The sequence below is a fragment of the Paramormyrops kingsleyae genome, chromosome 3 (genome assembly GCF_048594095.1).
Source record: "Paramormyrops kingsleyae isolate MSU_618 chromosome 3, PKINGS_0.4, whole genome shotgun sequence".
Classification (NCBI taxonomy): Eukaryota; Metazoa; Chordata; class Actinopteri; order Osteoglossiformes; family Mormyridae; genus Paramormyrops; species Paramormyrops kingsleyae.
In genome coordinates, this window is record NC_132799.1 from 21948913 (window position 1) to 21973007 (window position 24095).

The window sequence follows — 24095 nt, forward strand, 5'->3', positions numbered from 1 at the left end:
AAGTGCCAGGACAAAGAGGGGCAAACATCACAATGTGTGCAGCCATTGCAAATACTGGATTGGTCCTTCATAGATCTCAGGTTGGACCCTACAATACCGAGCGCCTCCTTGCCTTTTTGAACGATCTTCACCAGCACCTGGTTCCAGACCAGGATCAGGAGGGAGAGCACATGAGGACCTTTGTCATCACCTGGGACAATGTGGCTTTCCATCACTCTCAAGCAATCACAACATGGTTTGAAGTCCACCCAAGACTGGTCCGTCTCTTCCTTCCACCCTATTCACCTTTCCTCAATCCCATAGAGGAGTTATTTTCTGCATGGAGGTGGAAGGTTTATGATCTTCAGCCACATGTCCAGATGTCACTCCTTGATGCCATGGATGCTGGCTGCAGGGACATCGCAGTTGAAGACTGCCAAGGGTGGATCCGTCATACCAAGCGGTTTTATCCCAGGTGAATTGCCTTGGATGACATCAGATGTGATGTTGACAAAAACATGTGGCCTAACCCCGAAGATTGCCGAGATTAGATAATTTTGTTTTTTCTTTTGTTTTACAGTATTTTTTTTTCTTGGCAGGGGACCACTAAAACATTCATACAGACCTTCACAGGGCGGTAACAACTGTAAAATATAATGTATTCAGAGGCAGGAAGGGACCTCACATGGTGCGGGGCCAACAATGAGCTGTTAATGAATGAATCACAGCTCATAATACATGTGGCAGTTCAGCTGGCATGTAGTGCATGTTTGTAAGCAATCCACAAGGTGATATTTGGGCAACACATGCAGCAATGTACCGGGTTCATATGTGAGGCGATGCAAGTAGTGATGCAAATGTTGATGCATGGATGCATGGGACAATGCATGGAGGCTAGAGAGCTGCAGGGGAATCTGCGGGAATGGGGGAAAAATAAGAATATTTCCACGATAACAGCAGGAATGGAGATAATCTTTATGGTATTACCGTGGGAATGACTGACACTACCGCGGTCCGCCTGTTAGTGACCGCTGCTCTATAAATACAGTGTGCTCTGTATTTCAGCCCTGTCCAAATCAAGCTCCTCAAGTCAGAAAGGAGGTCTCTTTCACACAGGATAGCAAGCACTCCCTGATTGCATGCTATCCTAAGCCTGTGTTTCTGTACTTACAGTATCACTGTTTGGTGGGGGATTTGGCACAGATACTTGTACCCAGCACAGATGTTTGGGATGCTGTACTGGTGATTTGTAAGCTTCCAAATCGGTGGAGAATCTAAGATAGTGGAGTCACGTGGCTGTTCTTATTAATGGAAGGTTATATGTGTTGTGACTAAATAATCAGACTTCTCTCACATAACTTAGTTAGTCAGGACTTTAAAAAAGGAGCACTTGTGTGGCACTTGAACATAATGTACAGTTTGATTAGTGACTTTTATTATGTTGATGCTGGTAGTTTATTCTATAAGATTTCAGAGTAGGGCAATCAAACACTAACCTTAGTGCATCCAAAGTCAACTAGGAGTGACATCTTGAGGAAGTGTATCCATAACAGCTGTGGTTGTGGCTTAAGAAGTTTAAGCACGATACAAGGTACATTCAGCTTCTTGTGTTTTTGCTTTTTCTGAGAAGCCCAGTTAATTGGAGAAATGCAGAACATGCTTAGAAAAAGATTAGTCATTCTGTGGTTACTCTAATCAATATTAACTGAGCATAGGATTAAGTTTTATTCCAAAGAACCACCATTCCCAGCTCATAGGGAAGTTATGGAGTTGGAGGCCAATCAGGCCCCTCACAAATTCATCTACATAGATGAGACAGGATTCAGTCTGGCCAAAAGGCGTCGGCGAGGATGAAATATTATACGAAAAAGGGCCACAGTTGAAGTGCCAGGACAAAGAGGGGCAAACATCACAATGTGTGCAGCCATTGCAAATACTGGATTGGTCCTTCATAGATCTCAGGTTGGACCCTACAATACCGAGCGCCTCCTTGCCTTTTTGAACGATCTTCACCAGCACCTGGTTCCAGACCAGGATCAGGAGGGAGAGCACATGAGGACCTTTGTCATCACCTGGGACAATGTGGCTTTCCATCACTCTCAAGCAATCACAACATGGTTTGAAGTCCACCCAAGACTGGTCCGTCTCTTCCTTCCACCCTATTCACCTTTCCTCAATCCCATAGAGGAGTTATTTTCTGCATGGAGGTGGAAGGTTTATGATCTTCAGCCACATGTCCAGATGTCACTCCTTGATGCCATGGATGCTGGCTGCAGGGACATCGCAGTTGAAGACTGCCAAGGGTGGATCCGTCATACCAAGCGGTTTTATCCCAGGTGAATTGCCTTGGATGACATCAGATGTGATGTTGACAAAAACATGTGGCCTAACCCCAAAGATTGCCGAGATTAGATAATTTTGTTTTTTCTTTTGTTTTACAGTATTTTTTTTTCTTGGCAGGGGACCACTAAAACATTCATACAGACCTTCACAGGGCGGTAACAACTGTAAAATATAATGTATTCAGAGGCAGGAAGGGACCTCACATGGTGCGGGGCCAACAATGAGCTGTTAATGAATGAATCACAGCTCATAATACATGTGGCAGTTCAGCTGGCATGTAGTGCATGTTTGTAAGCAATCCACAAGGTGATATTTGGGCAACACATGCAGCAATGTACCGGGTTCATATGTGAGGCGATGCAAGTAGTGATGCAAATGTTGATGCATGGATGCATGGGACAATGCATGGAGGCTAGAGAGCTGCAGGGGAATCTGCGGGAATGGGGGAAAAATAAGAATATTTCCACGATAACAGCAGGAATGGAGATAATCTTTATGGTATTACCGTGGGAATGGTAATAAAATGACTGGTAACACCATGATAATGGTAATGAAATTGCTCATATCTGTTATATTAGTAATGTTTTGTTAATTTTTTGTTCTCATCCAACTAGTGGCAGTGTAACCTAGGCTATACAGAGCTGTTGAAGAACAATTTGTCTAAATACACAAGAAACATGCTAACATGCGCAGAGCTCTCAAACATGTAGAAGATGCAAACAAAGTTTTTCAGTAAGTTCAGATGAGTTCCAAGTTATTTTCTTTTTCAGAATAAAAATGTTTGGATAATTAGGTCTGAATAATGCAAAACAAATATGTTTGGGGAAACTGCCAAATGCCATTTAATAATGAATATATTTAAATGCAAATACAGGCATGTTTCATTTTACACTGTACTGTTGGTATTTTGATGAATCATTTTGATGAAGGAGGTGGGGATGGTTTTAGTGCTTGTGGGCATGGGATGGGGACAGCTTAGATATTTGTGGAGATGGATGGGGTTGGCGATAGATATCCCCGTGCAGCTCTCTAATGGGGGCAAAGAATATGGGGATGCATGGGACAATGCATGCAGTGATGCTTTGACTGTTTGGATGTGACAGCGACAGAAGCCAGGCCTCCATCAGGGGGCCATGCACTTGTCTGTACTAGAGTGGATGATAACCGGCCTGTGTGAGACACTCAGCTTCAACACATTTCCCATGAAGCCTTTGGCAGATTAACTGAAGTACAAAACAGTCACAATGATTCTGTTTGGTACAGTTCATATGTTAAAGAACAGGATCCAACTTTAGGCTGCCACAATGGTCCACCACCATCCTGACTGTTTAATCAGGCAGTAGACTATGAGCTTCTTAATAAGCTTCTTATTTCACAGCACACATACCCCTACAAATGAACTCCCTTGTGTGTGTTACTCTGGCACTGGTAAGATACAAATTGACCAAACAAAGAACTCTCTTCGTTGGTTGACAGTTTCAAAGATGTAATTTGTTTAAACCCTAACTGCTTGCCCCTCCCTTCCCACCACATACTTCCCTATGAGCTGGGAATGGTGGTTCTTTGGAATAAAACTTAATCCTATGCTCAGTTAATATTGATTAGAGTAACCACAGAATGACTAATCTTTTTCTAAGCATGTTCTGCATTTCTCCAATTAACTGGGCTTCTCAGAAAAAGCAAAAACACAAGAAGCTGAATGTACCTTGTATCGTGCTTAAACTTCTTAAGCCACAACCACAGCTGTTATGGATACACTTCCTCAAGATGTCACTCCTAGTTGACTTTGGATGCACTAAGGTTAGTGTTTGATTGCCCTACTCTGAAATCTTATAGAATAAACTACCAGCATCAACATAATAAAAGTCACTAATCAAACTGTACATTATGTTCAAGTGCCACACAAGTGCTCCTTTTTTAAAGTCCTGACTAACTAAGTTATGTGAGAGAAGTCTGATTATTTAGTCACAACACATATAACCTTCCATTAATAAGAACAGCCACGTGACTCCACTATCTTAGATTCTCCACCGATTTGGAAGCTTACAAATCACCAGTACAGCATCCCAAACATCTGTGCTGGGTACAAGTATCTGTGCCAAATCCCCCACCAAACAGTGATACTGTAAGTACAGAAACACAGGCTTAGGATAGCATGCAATCAGGGAGTGCTTGCTATCCTGTGTGAAAGAGACCTCCTTTCTGACTTGAGGAGCTTGATTTGGACAGGGCTGAAATACAGAGCACACTGTATTTATAGAGCAGCGGTCACTAACAGGCGGACCGCGGTCCGGGTCCGGACCCAGAAACTGTCCCATACGGACCCGGACCGAAAGCCAAAACATTTAGTTATTATTTAAAACCTGACGGGGCGCTTTTATTTTTACCGGAGCAGCGTTTGTAGTCTTTTCGGTAGTGGTTTAGCAGTAGAACCGCCGTTTCCCACGCCAATGAACATCAAACGCCTTTGAGCGCCAAGCAAAACGTATAGTTCGGCGTATGCAGCCCTGCGCTAATGTGCCTTTCGTGTTAATCGCAGCAGCGAAGCTAACGCCCGCAAACAAAAAGCGTAATGTTCCTAACAGAGTGGCTGCGCTCTCCTGAAATCGTAAAGCTGAAAAGTTTTCAAATACAATATGTATTATATAACACGTTGGATAAATAGACGTAGTTTATTGTTGATTTCATGTTCGTTGACGTTTCTGCATTTTTACATATGTATAAAGTAATGTTATCTGTTATATAAATAAACTCATGTGAAACAAAAAATATTTTCAGGGTTGCCAAATGTCAAGCATCTGGCATGACACTCATGCTTTCAGACTCATGCTGGAAATCTTACGGCAAATCTATATTATTCCATTATAAAACCTAAAATTAGCTACGTCAAAGGTGTATTTACACGGTTCAATACAAAAGCAGACTATTTACAAGGTAAGAACTGTTACAAGTGTGCAGACATCTCGAACTGAAAATCTCACTCCAGCCAGCTGGCCGAAGTTCTATGTCACGTGACAATAAATTATGTCAAAACGTTTTTGAATTGTACTGAATTCATTTGATTTGACAGTCAGGTACTGATTACATACAATGTTCATGCAACTAATAGGCTACTTAAATATATATCACACTATTAAATAGTTAGACATTATGATCTTCCGGACATTAATTGCTTCAAGAATATTTTCTCTTAACTGGACCTTTTTAAATTTTAGCTGAATGCCCCTGTTATAGAGGCTGCTGCCTGAAAGTGCCCATGGTTGCAGAACCAGCAAGAGAGTAGTAGATCTTATTATCATAGAAGGTGGAGAAAAGTGTTTTATTAGTAACGCGTCGCTGTAATTTCAGCCTGTTATCAGTCACAAAGCAAAAGGCAAACGTTGTAAATAAGATCACGAATCATGTGATGTATGTGACTGGTAGTCAGGGGACCCACAGTAATGTTTCTGATGCTGATTTTTCTGATTAGCACCAAGCATGCATCTAGCTTCTCATTAATAAGGGACATGAATATTGTCAAATTAAAAGCACACTGTGCACTCCTCTCCTGCTTGTGCCAGAAACAGCAGCACCTCAGAAAGACTTCATTAGACTTCATATCAATGATGCATGGCTCCCCTTTTACACACGTCTGTCTCATTTTCTTTAAGGTTCATGATCATTTAATTCTGGATACCCAACTACTTTAATCTGGACAAAAACTATATGGGCCCAACTACAGCTAGTAACTGGTAGCTGGTGACATCTCCAGTGGGTCAAAGTAGCCCTATTGATACACTGTTCTTTCAAAGTAAGACAACAAAAAATACAAGGGATAGCGAGATTCAGCACGAAGTGAAAGGTCATTATATTACGGCAGGACATTCTTTCACTGTCACCATGGGGACAGATCACACAGTGCATTGCGTCACATGCATATGCAACTGATATAATACTGATGGGGAGTAATATAATGATACAGTGGTACCTCAGTTCTCGAACTCATTAGAACTCGAATTTCTTAAAAGTCGAACCAACCAGTTCGAAAAAAAATTACCTAGATTTCGATCTGAATCAAACCGTGAACGCCAACCTAAGATAACTGTACGCGCGGGGAAATGAATCACGCGGCACATCTCTCAGCGGAAACAAAGGGTAAAGCTTCAGTCTCAGACTCGAATTAGCTGTGATAGCACCATGCATGTTTACACTAACTGAATACATATATTTAGACAGTAAAAATACATTTAGACAATGATATACAGTAACAGTAATTATTATTATATAATAAAATACATTTTAAAATAAAGATTTCTTATTCATTATTTTAATATTAATAATAAACCATTAATACGTTTAATTATAATAATATTGTTGTGCCGAGCGGGGACATAACGGAGACAAAGGCGCAGACGTCAGCGTATCGGGGAATATGGGGTTTAATTAAAGGTAAGGCAGGCAAAACGAACAATACAATGACCGGACTGGGAAAACAAACTGAAACACGGACGAAATACAGAAGACTAATGACAACAACCAGAAACAGCAGATCACACGGGGATTCCACACGGAGTTAACGAGGGGGCGTGGCACACGGAAGGAGCAGACAATCGGGGCAGGACACATTGTTTGGATACATTTATTTTCTTACTTTACAAATTACTGTTTTGATAAATGTGCTTAGATGTGTTTAGTACAGTATATGCTCTTCTTGTTTTATCCGGTTCATTTTGTGTTTAAATGCTAAAAAAACATATTTAGGTGTAATTTTTTGTGGCCAGGAACCAATTAATTGGTTTTCCATTATTTCTTATGGGGAAAATTCGATCACAACTCGAACTTTTTAGAATTCTATCCGGAGTTCTGAACGGATTAAATTCGAGTTCTGAGGTACCACTGTACTTACCCGCCGATTCTGCATGGCGTGCAGTCAGGGGCGGATTAACGCACAGGCTAGATATGGCTTAAGCCTAGGGGCCCCACGTGTGCCAGCCTGCAAGGGGGCCCCCATTGGCGCGGAGGGGGGTGGGGTTGGGGGGCCCACAGACTACTGTAGCCTAGGGGCCTCTGTACACCTTAATCCGCCCCTGCGTGCAGTGAAGGAGATTCATGAGCACACTCACGTCAGACATCAAGTATAAATCAGACCGAAAGTAAAAACATCACAAAATGCTGCATTAGCTTCTCATACACAGAAACTTTCCCCACTTTTAGAAAAAAGATGAATTCCTAGCATTAGCAAATATGACCTAGAGGAGGAACTTTATTTGTATGAGAAGATGGTAGCAGAATTTTTATATTTATACTTGGTGTAAAGTGATTAGCTGAAATCAAAATATTACTATTCAAACGAATGGTCGTTTTGGCATGTGAAACTGTTGCCTAGTTTTCCAAGGATCTGGTAATGTGATATCACACACAATTTTAAATATTTACTGCACCACAGTAATTATTCATGAATGGCCTTGGCAGCAGCCCCCATCCCATCTGCTGCTCTGGCCCAACACAGGCTGCACACCTCCGAGCTTATCTGTATGTATCGAGTCCCCATCCTACTAAACTGCCCCCACTGACAGTGGGGGGGACATGGGGACAAGGTGTCACTTTGTGACAGGAACCAGCTTGGACAGGCTGTGGTTGTGCTGCAATGCTGTGACATGCATGGCATCTCAAGATTTTGTCACCTTCAATAAATGGTATTATTATGGGATTTATTAACTCTGCATGGCTATAGATGAATGACATATTTATAATGGATCGGTGAGTTAATGAAGCTCATTTATTTCAACAAAGCTGACACGATGCCTGTTCTCAATTTTAGACTACTATCTGTCAGGATAATCAGACGTAGGAGTAACAGAACCATCCTGTTCAAGGCAGGAATATTTAATCAAGGAAGCAGTCTCGTTTGAGGTGGGTACACCTCATAACAAAACTAGACCTGTTCAAGGTTTGTACAATTAATAATTATGGGAGAGGTCCTATACAAGATGGGCACAGTTAATAATCATTAGAGTGATTCCATTTGAGGTGGGTATATTTATTAATCAGGGAAGCGGTCCCGTTTGAGGCAGGCACACCTAATAATTGTGGGGGTGCTTCCATTTAAAGTGGGCACACTTGATAATCAAGAGAGCAATCCCATTCGGGGCAGGGACAATTAATAATCATGGCAGCAGTCCCGTTTGAGGCAGATACACTTAATAATCATGAGAGCAGTCCCGTTTGAGGTGGGCACACTTAATAATCACGGCAGCAGTCCCATTTGAGGCAGGTACACTTAATAATCACAAGAGCAGTCCTGTTTGAGGTGCGCACACTTAATAATCATGATAGCCATCCTGTTTGAGGTGGGCACACTTAATAATCATGAGAGCAGTCCTGTTTGAGGTGGACACACTTAATAATCAGGAGAGCAGTTCCGTTTGAGGCAGGTGCGACAGATCTTGTCTGTGTGTGTTGAGGCATTTATGGTTCTTTTTATGGGTTTTTTTTTTTTACTTTGAGCTGTAAAATTGTCCATATATCCTTACTCCTGTGATTATGAAGTGCTTTGAGAAACTGATCTGGACTAACATTTCCAGCCTCCCACCCATGTTAGACATACACCAGTAAAACAAGTGTACAGAGGATGCCAAATCCACAGACCACCACACTGTCCTAACCACTATCTCTACCTCTGGATTATGGACCTCCTCTCTGATTGCTCCCAGAGGGTAAGAGTAGGCTCCCACATCTCTTCAGCCCTCAGCCCCAGCACTGGCTCTCCACAGGGCTGTGTGCTGAGCCCTCTTCTCCTTCTACACCCACAACTGTAGAGATCGGGAGCTGGATAGACGAATCGGAGCGGCGTCTACAGTTTTGCAGGCGCTTAACCGGTCCGTCGTGGCTAAGAGCCAAAAAGCAAAGCTCTCGATCTATTGGTCCATCTTTGTCCCTACCCTCACCTATGGTCATGAGCTATGGGTAATGACCGAAAGAATGAGATCGCGAATACAGGCGGCCGAAATGAGGTTTCTCCGCAGGGTGTCTGGGCTTTCTCTTAGGGATAGGGTGAGAAGTTCAGATATCCGGGAGGGCCTCAGAATAGAACCGCTGCTTCTTCACGTCGAAAGGAGCCAGTTGAGGTGGTTTGGACATCTGGTGCGGATGCCTCCTGGGCGGCTACCTGGAGAGGTTTTCCATGCATGTCCTACAGGGAGGAGGCCCCGGGGCAGGCCCAGGACTCGCTGGAGGGATTATATCTCTCGGCTGGCCTGGGAACGCCTCGGTGTCCCCCCCGAGGAGCTGGTAGAGGTAGCTGGGGAGAGGGAGGTCTGGGTGCCTCTCCTGAAGCTGCTGCCCCCGTGACCCAAACCCCGGACAAGCGGCAGATGATGGATGGATGGATGGATGGGCATGTCCAAATCCATTTAGCTATTTCGACGGTGGAAAGATCAAACTTTGCACAAGCACAAGCCGGAAAAAGGTTGTCCTAACAATTATTCAGAGTGTTTTGGGCGTAATAAGCAATAAACCAACTGGAAGGGTGCGTTACCTCACATTTAAAAGGCCGCGGTGCATGATCTACTGCAGATTGCTATTACAATGGAGCATTTGCCCACCAAGCCACATTGTATTCGGCTGAGGAAACGGACATCCACATGCACAAGGTGAAAAGGAGGGAGCCCATCATCTACGGGATCAGCACCCTTCCACCTAAGCCTTTTGAGGTGAAGCAAGCATGGGACGAGGTAGCAGCAAGTGTATGGAAGGCCATCAGGGCCAAAACATCTTAAATTTTTCGCCGAGTGCCGGCATCATTTCACGCCTACAGACCTAAAAAAAATGCATGCGTAAACGGCAATCATTCACACGTTAATTTTATGCCCACAGACGTTACATTTTAACCTCAACAGACAGCCATGTTACTCTGTGCAAAGACGGTACAACGTGTATTGATATCAACAAAGTGATCCTTCAAAATAAAAGGACTATCTTCAATTGTAGTTAGTAAATTTTTTCATACCTTCCCACAATGATAACTGACTTAGAACTGTGTGTTTGCCTGGTCAGACTGCACTGTGATGTGCTTAGAGAAGCTGCAGTTGTATCTTAGTGTATATAACCTCGTTGGGAATGTAATTTTGTCAGTGCTTTGATATTTAAATCACTACTTTTTATCTTTTATTTAACCGTGACCTATTCCACAGTTTCTCTAAATTGACTGATACATTTGTGCAGTATATATGCATCCATGATTTCGTTATACAGTAAAATCACATTATAGTGGACTCGCTTATAGGAATATCGCTTAGGGAATATCGTCTATAACGGACGAGGTCCGCTGGTCCCAGCCGTGCACCTTTAAGAACATGCAGAAAAAGCGTCGGATATAGCGGACTCGCATATAACGGAATTTCATTTATAACGGACAAACCATTTACTTGGTCCCCAGGGCCGCTTTTAGCTGTAGTTTTGTTCGGCTATAACAGACATGCAGGCTCCACCTACAAGGCGCGTGGTGTACCAGTGATATCCAGCGCAGATACATAGTCAGAATTATTAATAGTCACGCATTTGGTCAGGGAAAGTTGGATTACTACATGTACAATATAATAATCTATACCACAAGTGTGTCTGCTGGGGTGTGGCATGAGTAAATGGTGCCCCGTAGTTGTGTTCTGGGCATACAGCCAGTTTTGATATAACGGACTGTTTTGCCAGGTTCTTTGAAGTCCGTTATAACTGGATTTTACTGTAATGCTTATCAGTGTTCAAGAATTCAGTGCAAAATATACTCAGTGTAATTAGTTTTTTGGCGGCTTAATATTTGACATTTTCTGAGCATTCATAAACTTACCATGGACTTGGTTACAAACAAAACAAAATACTCATCTACAGAAGATTTATTTGTCAATGTACACATAAAAATTTTTGTTACAGAATTTTCGCATAAGTTAACATACTACTGTTTAAACGTGTGAAATGAAAATAAGCATGTCAAAGTTCCCATGTTTATTCCAGGTTGTAATAATTAAACTATAGATATCATCATAAATGTTACAGTACATTTAGTGCAATTATAGGGTATGTCCACCGTTTTCATCTGGTTTAGATCCAAGTTATATAAACCAACATACGTACAGTATAAACACATAACCAGCATGTGCCGTGTTTTGTATTGCAGAAAATACAAAATACAAGTCGAGTTTCCATGGGAGGCCATCAGGGCCAAAACATCTTAAACTTTTTGTCTAGAGGTGGCATTATTTCACGCCTACAGATGTAAAAAAAATGCACACCTAAACAGCAATAATTCACGCGCTATATTTCATGCATACAAACGTTATATTTTTACCTCTACAGACAGCCATGTAACTCCATGTACAGGCGGCATATTGCAACGTGTCTTGATGTCATCAAAGTGATCTTTCAAAATAAAAGCATCAACAAAGTGATCAAAATAAATTCAATAAATTTAAAAATAAAAGCACCATTCACTTCTAACCACAAACACCATAACAAAATTTAACTCTTCACTGTTTCACTTATTACACTGTGTGGCTTTTCTTATATGCAATGAAATAGACCATAAATTTTAACTTGATAATCGAGCGAGGTCTTGCAATACGAGTATTACATATACGCTTTGTCTGCCGAGCGTCACACAATCACAACTGAGCCGATGGTTCCTCTCTCTCTCTCGCTGCAGGATTGTGGGTTTCCCATGCACGTCTCAGTCGGCGTGCCTCACTCGTAGTCAAAATTTAGTAGAAAAGCATCACCCGAATAAAGATGTAGCAGTGCAAGTGATGAATCTGTTTAACAACAATGCAATGTCCACATTTCCACGAAATCGAAAAGGAGGAAAAAGCAGCTGTCATTGGATAGGTTCCTTGTTAAAGTCGGACAAAAAGAAAAAGATTCTAGTGAGCCAACAGATGATTCTGGTAGTTATAGTGAAAGTCGTCCTACATAATAACCCTCCTCTTCTTCTCTCTCTCGTCTCCCTCACACCATCCACGATCCTTTTCAAAGGTACAGTGCAGGTTAATTTGTTTAATGTATTTTTACTTTATATTTTCGTATTAATCATTGTTATATTAATATTTTTGGGTTGTGGAACAAATCATCCGAGATTCCATTATTTCTAATGGGAAAAATTCGCTTTGATATACGAGTGCTTTGGATTACAAGCACGTTTCCTGAACGAATTATGCTCGCGATCCGAGGTTTTACTGTATTAGATGGTCATTGATACAAAGCGTCTACACTACAATATCGTCATGGAAATAAATCAATAGGCTTGATGCGTTTAATCAATTAGCAGTACTATGAACATTAATTTTCTACAGCTGAATAGCAGTAAAACTGAGGGACTCCTTGTTGGCACCCCACGCCAGATAAGTTCATTTCCTATACTCCAGTTCTCCTTTGATGGCCAGGCTATTTCTTTCTCCTCCTCAGTTACTAATCTGGGGGTACGGTTTGATCCGCAGTTGACCTTCAGCGACCACATAAAACATCTGTGTAAGACATCATTTTACCATCTACAAAAAATCTCCAAACTTCGCCCTCTTTTTACCCTCCCAGATGCAGAGAAACTTGTCCACGCCTTTATTTCATCAAGGCTGGATTACTGTAATGGACTGTTTAGTAGGATTCCTGCTAAGGACATACAAAAGTTACAATACATCCAAAACAGCGCTGCAAGAATCCTACTGAGAGTAAAGAAATTTGAACATATTACTCCCATCCTCAAATCTCTTCATTGGCTCCCTGTATCTTCCCGGATCGAGTATAAAATTCTTCTATTAACCCATAAATGTATTTATGGTCTGGCACCTTCATATCTCCAGGATTTGATGAGTTTGCAAACCTCCAACCGCATCCTCAGATCATCAGGTAGTATGCTACTTCAAGTTCCCTCTACTAAGCTGTGTACTATGGGAGGTCGAGCTTTTTGCTCTGTTGCCCCACAGCTATGGAACCATCTTCCTGTCCAGCTGCGAGTTACAAAGAACCTGGACTCTTTCAAAGCAAATTTGAAGACTTTTTTTATTTAGGAAAGCATACAACTGCTAAGATGTCATATTTAGTAGTAGTGATATTATTTTGATTTTATGGATATTTTTAACTTTGTTGTTTTTAATGTGGCACTTTGAGATTTTGTTAATGAAAAGTGCGTTATAAATAAAATGTATTATTATTATTATTATTATTATTACTACTATACCACTTCTGCGGTTTATAATTCAAGTAAAATTAGCAAAGTTTTGACCTATGACTGACATATGTGTATATCACTTAAATTATTCAATCTACCAAACCTTATTTCCAGAAAAGAGAATTTGGTATTAATACATTAATACATTGATGACAAGTCTTAACACACACTTACATGTATGTAACAAGTATATTACCTTGTAAACAGCCTGAATGATTTGCAAATTACCCCAATGCTTTTCATGTAGCTAATTTTAGGCTTATAATGAAATAAGATAGATTTTTAAGATTTATTCCATGAGCGTGAGTTTCAGAAAGCGTGTCACGCCAGATATGTGACAGTTGGCAACCCTGCAAACTGTCATGCCCCGATCGTCCACTGCTCTCGTGTGCCACGCCCCCTCATTAACCCCATTTGAATTCCCCGTCTTTACCAGCTATTCCCGATCGTTGTCATTAGTCCATTGTATTTAGTCCGCGTTTCCATTTGTTTCCCAAGTTCAGTCCTTCTAATGTTATCCAGTGCTTTGCCTGTTCCTTTTCTTGCTGTTCCTATTAAACCCAGTGTTTGCCCCGACTTCCTGCTTCCCGTGGCCCTTAAAGGGGCATACCCCACGATGCGTCACCCTGCAGTATCACGTGTCACTCCCGTGGTTCCTGTGCCCCCTGCTGGCACGCTGCCCGAGGACATTCCTACGCCTCCTGTCCAGTCCCCTGTGCAGCCCCAGTGCTACCCGTGACTCCTGTGCTCCCCGTTCAGGTCCCCGAGGCCCCTGCGGCGTCCCCCGAGGTGTCCCCCTGCATCCTCGCTACCCTCAGCCCAGAGTGCGCGCCTTTGGGGGGGGGGCTCCTGTCATGCCCAGATCATCCGCTCCTCTCTTGTGCCATGCCCCCTCATTAACCCCATGTGAATTCCCCGTGTTTACCAGCTATTCCCGATCGTTGTCATTAGTCCATTGTATTTAGTCCGCGTTTCCGTTTGTTTCCCCAGTCCGGTCATTGTAATGTTATACAGTGCTTTGCCTGTCCCTTTTGTTGCTGTTCCTATTAAACCCAGTGTTTGCCCCGACTTCCTGCTTCCCATGGCCCTTAAAGGGGCATACCCCACGATGCGTCACCCTGCAGTATCACGTGTCTGCGCACCAGGTGGTTCCCGTGTCTGCAGCAACTACAGCGCCCCCTATGGTTCCCGTGCTGGCTGTTCCTGCGGCGCCCCCAGAGGCGCCTGTGTCTCCTGCTCCTGCTGCACCCCCAGAGGCACCTGTGTCTCCTGCTCCTGCAGCACCCCCAGAGGTGCCTGTGTCTCCTGCGGCGCCCCCCAAGGCGCTTGTGGTTTTGGTTGCTGCAGCGTCCCCCGTTGGCCCGGAGTCGGCGGTTGCTGCAGTGCCCCCCGAGGTTCCTGTGGCGCCTGCAGCGCCCCCCGAGGTTCCTGTGGCGCCTGCAGCGCCCCCCCGAGGTTCCTGTGGCGCTCCACGAGGTTCCTGTTCTCACTCCCGTGGTTCCTGTGCCCCCTGCTGGCGCACCGCCCAAGGACATTCCTACGCCTCCTGCCCAGTCCCCTGTGCAGCCCCAGTGCTCGCCGTGACTCCTGTGCTCCCCGTTCAGGTCCCCAAGGCCCCTGCGGCCCCTGCATCCTCGCTACCCTCAGCCCAGAGTGCGCGCCTTTGGGGGGGGGGGGGGGGGGGGGGGCTCCTGTCATGCCCAGATCGTCCGCTCCTCTCATGTGCCACGCCCCCTCATTAACCCCATGTGGATTCCCCGTGTTTACCAGCTGTTCCCGATCGTTATCATTAATCCATTGCATTTAGTCCGTGTTTCCGTTTGTTTCCCCAGTCCGGTCATTATAATGTTATCTAGTGCTTTGCCTGTCCCTTTTGTTGCTGTTCCTATTAAACCCCGTGTTTGCCCTGACTTCCTGCACTTTTTACAACGCTCCGTGCGCCGTCAAGCATAACACAAACAGTATTAAACATGTGTATTGAATGCTGTAAATTCACATTTTGCTACAAACACTAAACAGTGCACCTGGCCCTTGTGATGTGCATATCAAATAAAAAAAAAATAAAATTAAATACTATCCAAAACAATTCCAAACAAATCACACTCAAAACTGAATATGGTGTGCCACCTAACAAATAAAAAAAAATACAAAACAGCATCAGTCAGTGCATGAAGTGTCTGTGATAGTGTGGTGAAAACATCATGCTATTATTCTGCCTTGTATTAATTAACGAAAAGAAAGAAATCAGTTCTTAGACCCAAGCCCGCTTCCATTGTTTATGAAAAGGAGCTGGCTCATAGAACCAACTTGTTTGTGACCGACACACACACACACACACACACGCATACTTCCCTATGCTGCTGGATTTGGGGCACAAAGGAAAATAGCTCTTCACAATGTTCTTTTAAACTGTAATCATAGGCTAATTGATTAAACATAAGTAGCTTATTGATCTATTTCCATGACAATATTGTAGTGTAAATGCTTTGTATCAGTTAAATAATACTTATTTTGTCACCCTGCTCTATTTCACATAAGAAAAGCCACACAGAATTAATAAGCAAACCATGAAGAATTCAGTTTTGTTATGATGTTTGTGATTAGAAGTGAATGGTGCTTTTATTTTGAAAGATCACTTTGATGACATCAAGACACATTGCAAAATGCCACCTGTACATGGAGTTACATGGCTGTCTGTAGAGGTGAAAATATAACATCCGGTGTGAAATATTAATGTATTAATTATTGCCGTCTCTACGCATGCATTTTTTATGCCTGTAGGCATGAAATATTAAGATGTGAATTGCCATCTTTAAGCGTGCATTTTTTACGTCTGTAGGTGTGAAATAATGCCACCTCTAGGCAAAAACTTTAAGACGTTTTTGGCCCTAAAGGTCTTCCACAACAATGTGCCCGGCCACTCCTTATTTAAAAAACACCACTCCTACGAGCAGAAAGCTTCAAAATTTGTGGACATGGTATAAAACTAACAAAATCACTTTGCCTCGCACTTTGCGCAGGTGGAAAATAGAGCCCATAGTCTTCATCACCTTATAAAAGAGTCTTTTCATTACCTCAGGAGCAGGTCTAAACTGAACCTTAACCCAGCACTGAGTATAATGAGTTTCGTGTATATTTCATGTGGGACATACAAAGCCTATGAAGTAACCCTGTCACATACATAGTATTACAGACTTTCACAGGCCAACCCCACAACCAGGGGCACAGTTACCATGTATGAAAAAAATTCATTACATCAAGCCCATCATTTTGTATTTTATATTGAATATTTCTTATTTCATTTAAAGTTGGGAATATAACGATAAGATAAAGATACAATATAAAGGTTCCAGTACTTACTCTTTTTTTCAATGGAAACGTTCTGTGAATTTAAGAAGCAAGTTTGCAAGGCGCCAGACACAGAGCGTGCAAATACACACCGAGATGCTGGTAAAGAAATGCAGATCGGCCCCCAGCTGCATGCCTGCAGGATCATTAGCATCTAACACCAGAAAAATTACCATTTTACTATCACAAAGCACATAATATTTAATGCCATGCGCTGAAATTTAACTGCGTATTAGTGATGGGCGAAACTACTTTTTGGGGACACAGTTCATTCAATTCAGTAAAAAAAAAACGTGCTCTAATTTGTTCACAGCTTATTCAGTGGCACTTCGTGTTTGCATAAAATAGATCTGAAACACATATGTTCCGATTTGTTAAAAAATAGCCTATTATTTCTGTCAAAAAGTGCAAAGAAGTATGCTAAATACCACTAATAAATCATGTGAGAAAAATAATGCTATTGAATTATGGTCCAACTCTCTCAACATTATACCTTAGCTACTCCTGTTTCTTAAAAGTCCAAAAGCTAACAAACCTTGGTTAAACTCACTTTAAAAATGTGAAAATGGTGCACCTCTAAAATTTAACTGCAGCATATGGGAAGTCACTGGGGCAGCATAATGGTGTAGTAGTTAACACTGTTGCCTCATACCTCAAGGATCAGGGTTTGAGCCTCTGCTATGTCATCATGTGTGTGATGTTTGCATGTTCTCTCTGTGTTGCCATGGGGTTTTCTCCAGGTATTCCAGTTTCCCAAAAACATGTTGAGGTTAATTATTGTGGTTTCAGATAACGGGTAGGAAGTCACTGCATATGTAGGCTGTATACTACAGTAGATGGTGTATTCCAGTCACAACCAAGGTATTGCTCTCATTCAGTAACCTATCTGAGTCTCCTATTCACTCCTTTGGGTCTCTCATTCTGGGGTGTGTTTCCCAAAAACTGCCACTGGCAATGTACATAGTTAGACCCATTCAGTGGCCTGGCATAAAAACATTGAATACTTTAAATGAAATATGGGTACACATACCAATCATAGGTCAAAACATTGATAAATTTGGTTGAATTACTAAAGGATGAGTCGAAAGAGTTGGCTCTTATTTCTGAGCTGAGTCAAATGATCTGGCTCACTAAAAACAGCCATAGTTCTCATCACTAAATGAAAGACTCTTGGTCGATCCTTCAATGTAGGTGTATACGTTCAGTTCCAGGATTAGTTTCCAGCCAATTATATTCTTGCTCACAGCATGCCCCTACATGCCTCACTGGCTCTGACTGGCCATAGTGCATTCACATCATAATTATGAGAACAAGCAAAAGAATGAAAAGAACACATCTTTGCAGTGAAGTGAACTTGACTGAATAGTTCCTGTAAGGGAGTTGTTCCTTGCAAATGAATCATTTGCAAACATCACACCATTATTGAGCATTACAGTGTAGCATTTCCAGAGTTGTCCTGTAATCAGCCAGGACCCAACCGCACTCTCAATATGATCATATTAGATGTTTCGATTGTAACCTCTCAATAGATACAGTGGTACCTCGGTTCTCGAACTTAATCCGTTCCGGACTCCGGATCGAATCCTAAAAAGTTCGAGAATTTTTCCCATAAGAAATAATGGAAAATAATGAAATAATGGAAAACCAATTAATTGGTTCCCGGCCTCCCAAAATGACACCTAAATATGGTTTTTTTTTTAGGATTTAAACACAAAATGAACAGGATAAAACAAGACGAGCATTTTTTTCTTAATGGCTTCCAAAACGATAAAGATCTTATCCCAACATTACCCATGTCCTGCCCCGATCGTCTGCTCCTTACGTGTGCCACGCCCCTCCTTAACCTCGTGTGGAATCCCCATGTGATCAGCTGTTTCTGGTTGTTGTCATTTTTCTCTCGTAACTCGGAAATTCCAAGTTGAGTGACATCACATCCGACAATCTCCCATTGGAGCTACCCACATCTCGGAACAAACATGGCTGCCTCCATGAACACGTTGCTGTGTGTTGTTGCTTTATATTTTAGCAGATTTGGAGTTTTCCAAATGGAGAAATTGAGATTTTTCCGAGAGACAAACAAGAAACATAGCCATATTCTTTTTTTCGAATGGCAAACAAACTACAAACAAACCAAGCCGCCATGTTGAAATTGAATGAATTGAATGAAACGTCACAGGGGCAACTCGGACATCAAAATCTTGTCCGACTTCAACGTCATAAAAGAGGCGTGTTTCCGACGGGAAGTGACGTTTTTCGTGACGTTTTCATCCGAGTTCCGAGTTGGAGAGAAATAATCGAACGCACCATAAGTCTGCGTTTCAGTTTGTTTCCCCAGTCCGGTCATTGGGTGCGTTCGATTTGCTTACAGCGCTGGCTTAAAGCAACGTATTCTGATCCTGACGCCATGCATTACGGTTAGATGCATTGCGACCTCTCACCCGGCTGCACAAACTGGAACCGCCGCCGTGACGACACACCATTGCCCTTATTGGCTGAAGAGTTTAGTTACATGCGTGATGTTTGTATCCCAGGCAGTTCCAATGCGTAATCTGCTATTTCTCATTTCCTGGTGCGTACAATTTATATTAGGTCAACGTTCACGGTTCCACTTCTGATATTCAGATCGAGTTCTTGGTCAAACTGGTTTGTTCGACTTTCAAGAAATTGAGGTAGTGAGTTCGAGAACTGAGGTACCACTGTACTAAGTTCACATGAAGGCTAACACTCCCTCCAAATAAATTGCTTGATGGCAGGACATTGAGAGGCTGGCTTTCTCCAGTGAAAACCTACTAATACCACTACTGTTTCTAAGTAGGCCTGTCAGTTAAACCCAACTATGACATTACAGACCTAACTGCATTTCATTTATTAAGGTCCTTCTTATACTAGATATTGAAAAGATACTGGAGCATGTGATATTAGGTTCATTATTGTGAACATTATTTCTTCCATGTTTAAGAAACACATGCGATTACTTAAAAACAGAAAATATAGTTATGAAGGAGGCATTTAAGTAACTTCGCATGTAAGCATTTCATACTTCTGTGGTTCCCCTATAATGGAGTCACACCGCCATGCATATTAATATCCCACATGTAAAATACAAGGCCTAACGTGAAGGAGTCCCAGTGTCTCAGGTGCACGTGAAGCCATTCATGGATGACACAAGGCAGAATCCCACTACTGTTTCTCAGCCAAAAAGCCACTGGCATTCTGGCAGAAAAAATGCTTAATTCTGCCTCAGGTTCAATTTCCAGGGAAAAAAATGCAATTTGAGATTTCATACTAAAATCAAAAACTCGTTCGACATATTTCATGTTTGACCATGAATTTTTACAGTAAATTGGCAATTTTCATGGTTCTACTATGAAATCTACAGTCAAACTGTAAACTTCATTGTTAGAATTATTAAACACCAAAAACGGTAATCATGAACTTCAAAGTAAAATAATAGTTCGTAGTTCTACTACTTCATGGTCGAACTTTATATTAGAACTACGAATAATTTAGATTTAACTGTAAACTTTACATTTTTACTCTTAAGTTTGCATTTTCCTAGTTTAATTAGCTGAAACATTCAACCGTAGTCACGTTTTTATTAATTATACCTTAATGAAAATCCACTGTGAGCTAAAAATGCGTCCATCCGACATGCAGCGGCCGAAACTGGTAGCTGGTTAATCTTTAACGGTGATATCAGAGCAAAGACACGCACTTTTGTTTAATACAGCGGACACTACGGTGTGTGTAACCGGGGCCGGCCGGCGACAACGCGACTTTCAGTACCATTTACAGTACACTGGGCTCTGACCTTACAGCAATCTAATAACAGTAGCTTATATAAGTTCAAAGTAAATATATAGTTTATACCTATACCCATAAAAAGTAAAAAATACCGTGTGCATACGGTCCGAAGTGAAACAGTTTATACTTAGATCAGTCCAAACTAAAACAGGTTGTACCTATATCCGACTAAAATTAAACAGTTTATACCAATATCTACTCAAAAGTTAAACACTTTATACCACTATTTCTCCAATGTTTACACCTATATTTATACTAATGTTTATACCTTAACAGTTTATTCTTAGGCCTATATCTGTCCAAAAACTGATAGTCCTGACTAGATCAGTCGACCAAAGTGAAACAAACTGCACTTATCAGTATAAAGTAAAACCTGTTGGCCTAAATCCGCCAGTAGACTAAATCAATCGTACCTTAGTTCAGTCCAGATTAAGCCAGTTGATACATATTCGCCTCCAAAAAAATAAACATCAATACATAGCTGTCCAGAAAACCAGTTTATACTTCAACCTCTGAAAAAAAAACACTTTTAGGCTACCCGAATCCATCACAAATAATGCAGTTTTTACTTGTCCGTCCTAAGTATATAGGACTTCGTATGTAGATCCGTTCTAAAGTCAGACACTTTGTATCCAGACCAGCGTAAAGTGAAATATAGTCTCTACCTGTCCATGACAACATGTGTGGCCTCGTCAGCATTATGTAAATTTGATTAATCCAACCATGACTTTCATCGTGCGAAAACCAAAACATGGGATGGTCTCATCCAAGGAGATACTGTGAAGCCTGCATGAATAAATAATTTTTTTTCCGGCCAGAAGGGTTAGTTTCCCATCGCTGGGATCAGTAACAGAGCGACCGGGATAAAAATAAATAAATAAAAACCTCCAGACGGGCGGTACGTGTTACTATAAGCCGCCAGCCAGACGACGCTCTGGATAGCGCGTTTTTGTCGTATTACTCCCAGTGTTGATCGGTCATCACGGCTCTGATTATCACATGCATTTTCTACGGTGATATGAAAGCTGCCTTAAAGCTCTCTGCTTTTCCCCAGATCGCCCACCGCGTTAATTCAGTTTGCATTTGGAATTTCCTCAATGCGGTAATGTACACTACTAATATACACCAGCTCCAAACATACCGCTGTGAATATATAAGCTGAAGTGACGCTTACAATGAATGCCGCACCATGACACCCAGGGCAGACGTAACACCTCTCAGCGGTGGAAAGCGGCTGATCGACCATTGCTGAACTATGGCTGTACGGATACAGCAGAAGACGTTTCAACGAAACAACATCCCGTCCGCGGTGAGAGAGTGCCCGGTGATGGAGGTCTTACCTCGGGATGTGAACACGCCACCTTCCTTCCACCACGCCGCAAACGGGATGTATGTGCGTTGCCGCGGCAGTCAACACTCCCCATCCAGCAGATCCTGCCCACCGCCTCCCCTCTCATTATAATACGCCAAAAGGGATGCAGCAGAGGGATCTGGGCCGAGAAAAGCCGTGATCGGGGAATTATACCCGAACGCCGGCATAGCACAAGCAAGCAAGTTGAAACTGACCTGTGCAGTATTATATTTAACGGGACATTTATATTAACAGAAACTTTCACAAACTGAATGTATCGTACCGTCTGAAAACACACATTAAAAAAAACTCGTATTCGGAGTCATGAACACAGACACGTGACACACCATGGCATTACACACCATGGATAAAATCGCATTTATAACTGGAAAGATACCGCTCACTTTTCACAAATAGACAGATCACATACAGTTCGGCTTATGTTTCGCAAATAGAAGTGATGTTTAATACCCCAGCTGTAACCTGCACTATATGGACAAAACTATTGGGACACCTGCATGGCCATTACATCTACAGGAACTTTTATGACATCCCATTCTATAGGTATCAATATGGAGTTGGTCCCCCCCTTTGCAGCTATAATAGCTGCTACTCTTTTGGGAAGGATTTCCACAAGATTTTGGTGTGTGTCTGTTGGAAATTTTGCCCATTCATCCAGAAGAGTATTTGTGAGGTCAGACACTGATGTTGGATGTGAAGGTCTAGCTCACAATTTCTGTTCTAGTTCATCCCAATGGTGTTTGATGGGGTTGAGGTCAGGCCAGTCAGGTTCTTCCACATAAAACATACCCAACTATGTCTTTATAGACCTTGTTTTGTGCATTGAGGCGCAATCATGCTAGAATAGAAAACAGCTTTCTCCAAACTGTTTCCACAATGTTGGAAGCATAGAATTGTCCCCAAACCTAGACTTGTCCATCAAACTGCCACACAGAACACATTTCTACTGCTCCAGAGTCTAGTGGTAGTGAGGTTCACACTACTCCATCTGACGCTTGGCATTGTATTTTGTAATTTGAAACTTGCATGTAGCTGCTCGGTCATGGAAGCCCATCCTATGAAACTCCCGGCACAGTTTTTGTGCTGGCGTCAATGTCAGAGGAAGTTTGGAACTCTAGCAGTTGAGTCAACAAAGTGTTGGCAACTTTTACGCACTATGTGTGAGGTCTGGTCGTGCACGCAGGAACCGGGGAATGAAGGTCAGACAGCGGGAGTCCAAAATGCAGGATTTATTGGGGAAAACACAAGCCACTAGCACACGACACAGTATACAAGTTAATGACAGACCTGGGGATATGGACTTAGACGTGTACTTAAATACACAGGATCACTAAGAAATAACACAGGACAGCTTAGTACAATCAGGAATTCACATGAGGTAACGAGGAGGGTGTGGCACCTCCTCTCTCTCCATCAAGGGAGTAGGAGTGGTGATTTGATAATCTGGGACCTCCCCGGGACTGGATCTGAAGCCGGGGGGACTGGAGCTGGAGCCGGAGCCTCTATGGGTCGAGCCGGCCCATTAGGCACGGGTGGAGCAAGAGGTGGAGGTAGAGGAACCTTGGGCGGAGCAGCAGGCAGAGGCGGAGCCAGGTCCTTGGGCGGAGCAGCAGGCGGAGGCGGCGCATCGGCCACTGGGACTAGCAGGCTCGACAGCACAGAAACGGGCAGGTCAAGCACGGGCAGAACAGGCAGGTCAGGCATAGGCAGAACAGGCTGGTCAGGTAGCACAGGAACAGGCTGGTCAGGTCACGAACATCAAGCACCAGTAGGTCAGGAACAGGCTCCTTCCTCAACTGGAGCAGCCTCTTCATGCCATCTGCCAACATCTCTAAATCGCCCCGGGGAGAGGTTGGGGTGAAGGCAGCAAACTCTCCCGGAAGCTGTTTGGCGAGCTGGGCTGCTTCCAGGGAATCCTGCATGGCCAGATCTTCCAGCACCCTCCAGTATAGACCTTGGAGAGTGAAGTACTGTATGGCGCATGACAGATCAGGCTCTTCTGTGAGCCATGCAGGAGCGTCTGCCGCTGGCATGAACACTCCCGGGTCCTGCTGGCTTCTC

General features: G+C 42.7%; 1 protein-coding gene across 4 annotated transcripts in view; it reads right to left on the reverse strand.

Annotated features, from left to right (window-relative positions):
- The window catches only part of LOC111860129 (sorbin and SH3 domain-containing protein 1), a 127933-nt gene extending 105791 nt beyond the window's left edge, over window positions 1-22142 (reverse strand). The window contains exon 1 of one of the 4 annotated variants that reach the window (XM_023843506.2): window positions 22003-22142. In XM_023843506.2, coding sequence (XP_023699274.2) covers window positions 22003-22119 — 117 coding nt within the window. In that variant the 5' untranslated portion in view covers window positions 22120-22142. Of the gene's footprint in view, window positions 1-11641; window positions 11696-21327; window positions 21359-21836; window positions 21922-22002 lie in introns of those variants that run through there. The other 3 variants (XM_023843507.2, XM_072709845.1, XM_072709847.1) reach the window with 3 other exon arrangements.
- Window positions 22143-24095: the final 1953 nt, after the last annotated feature.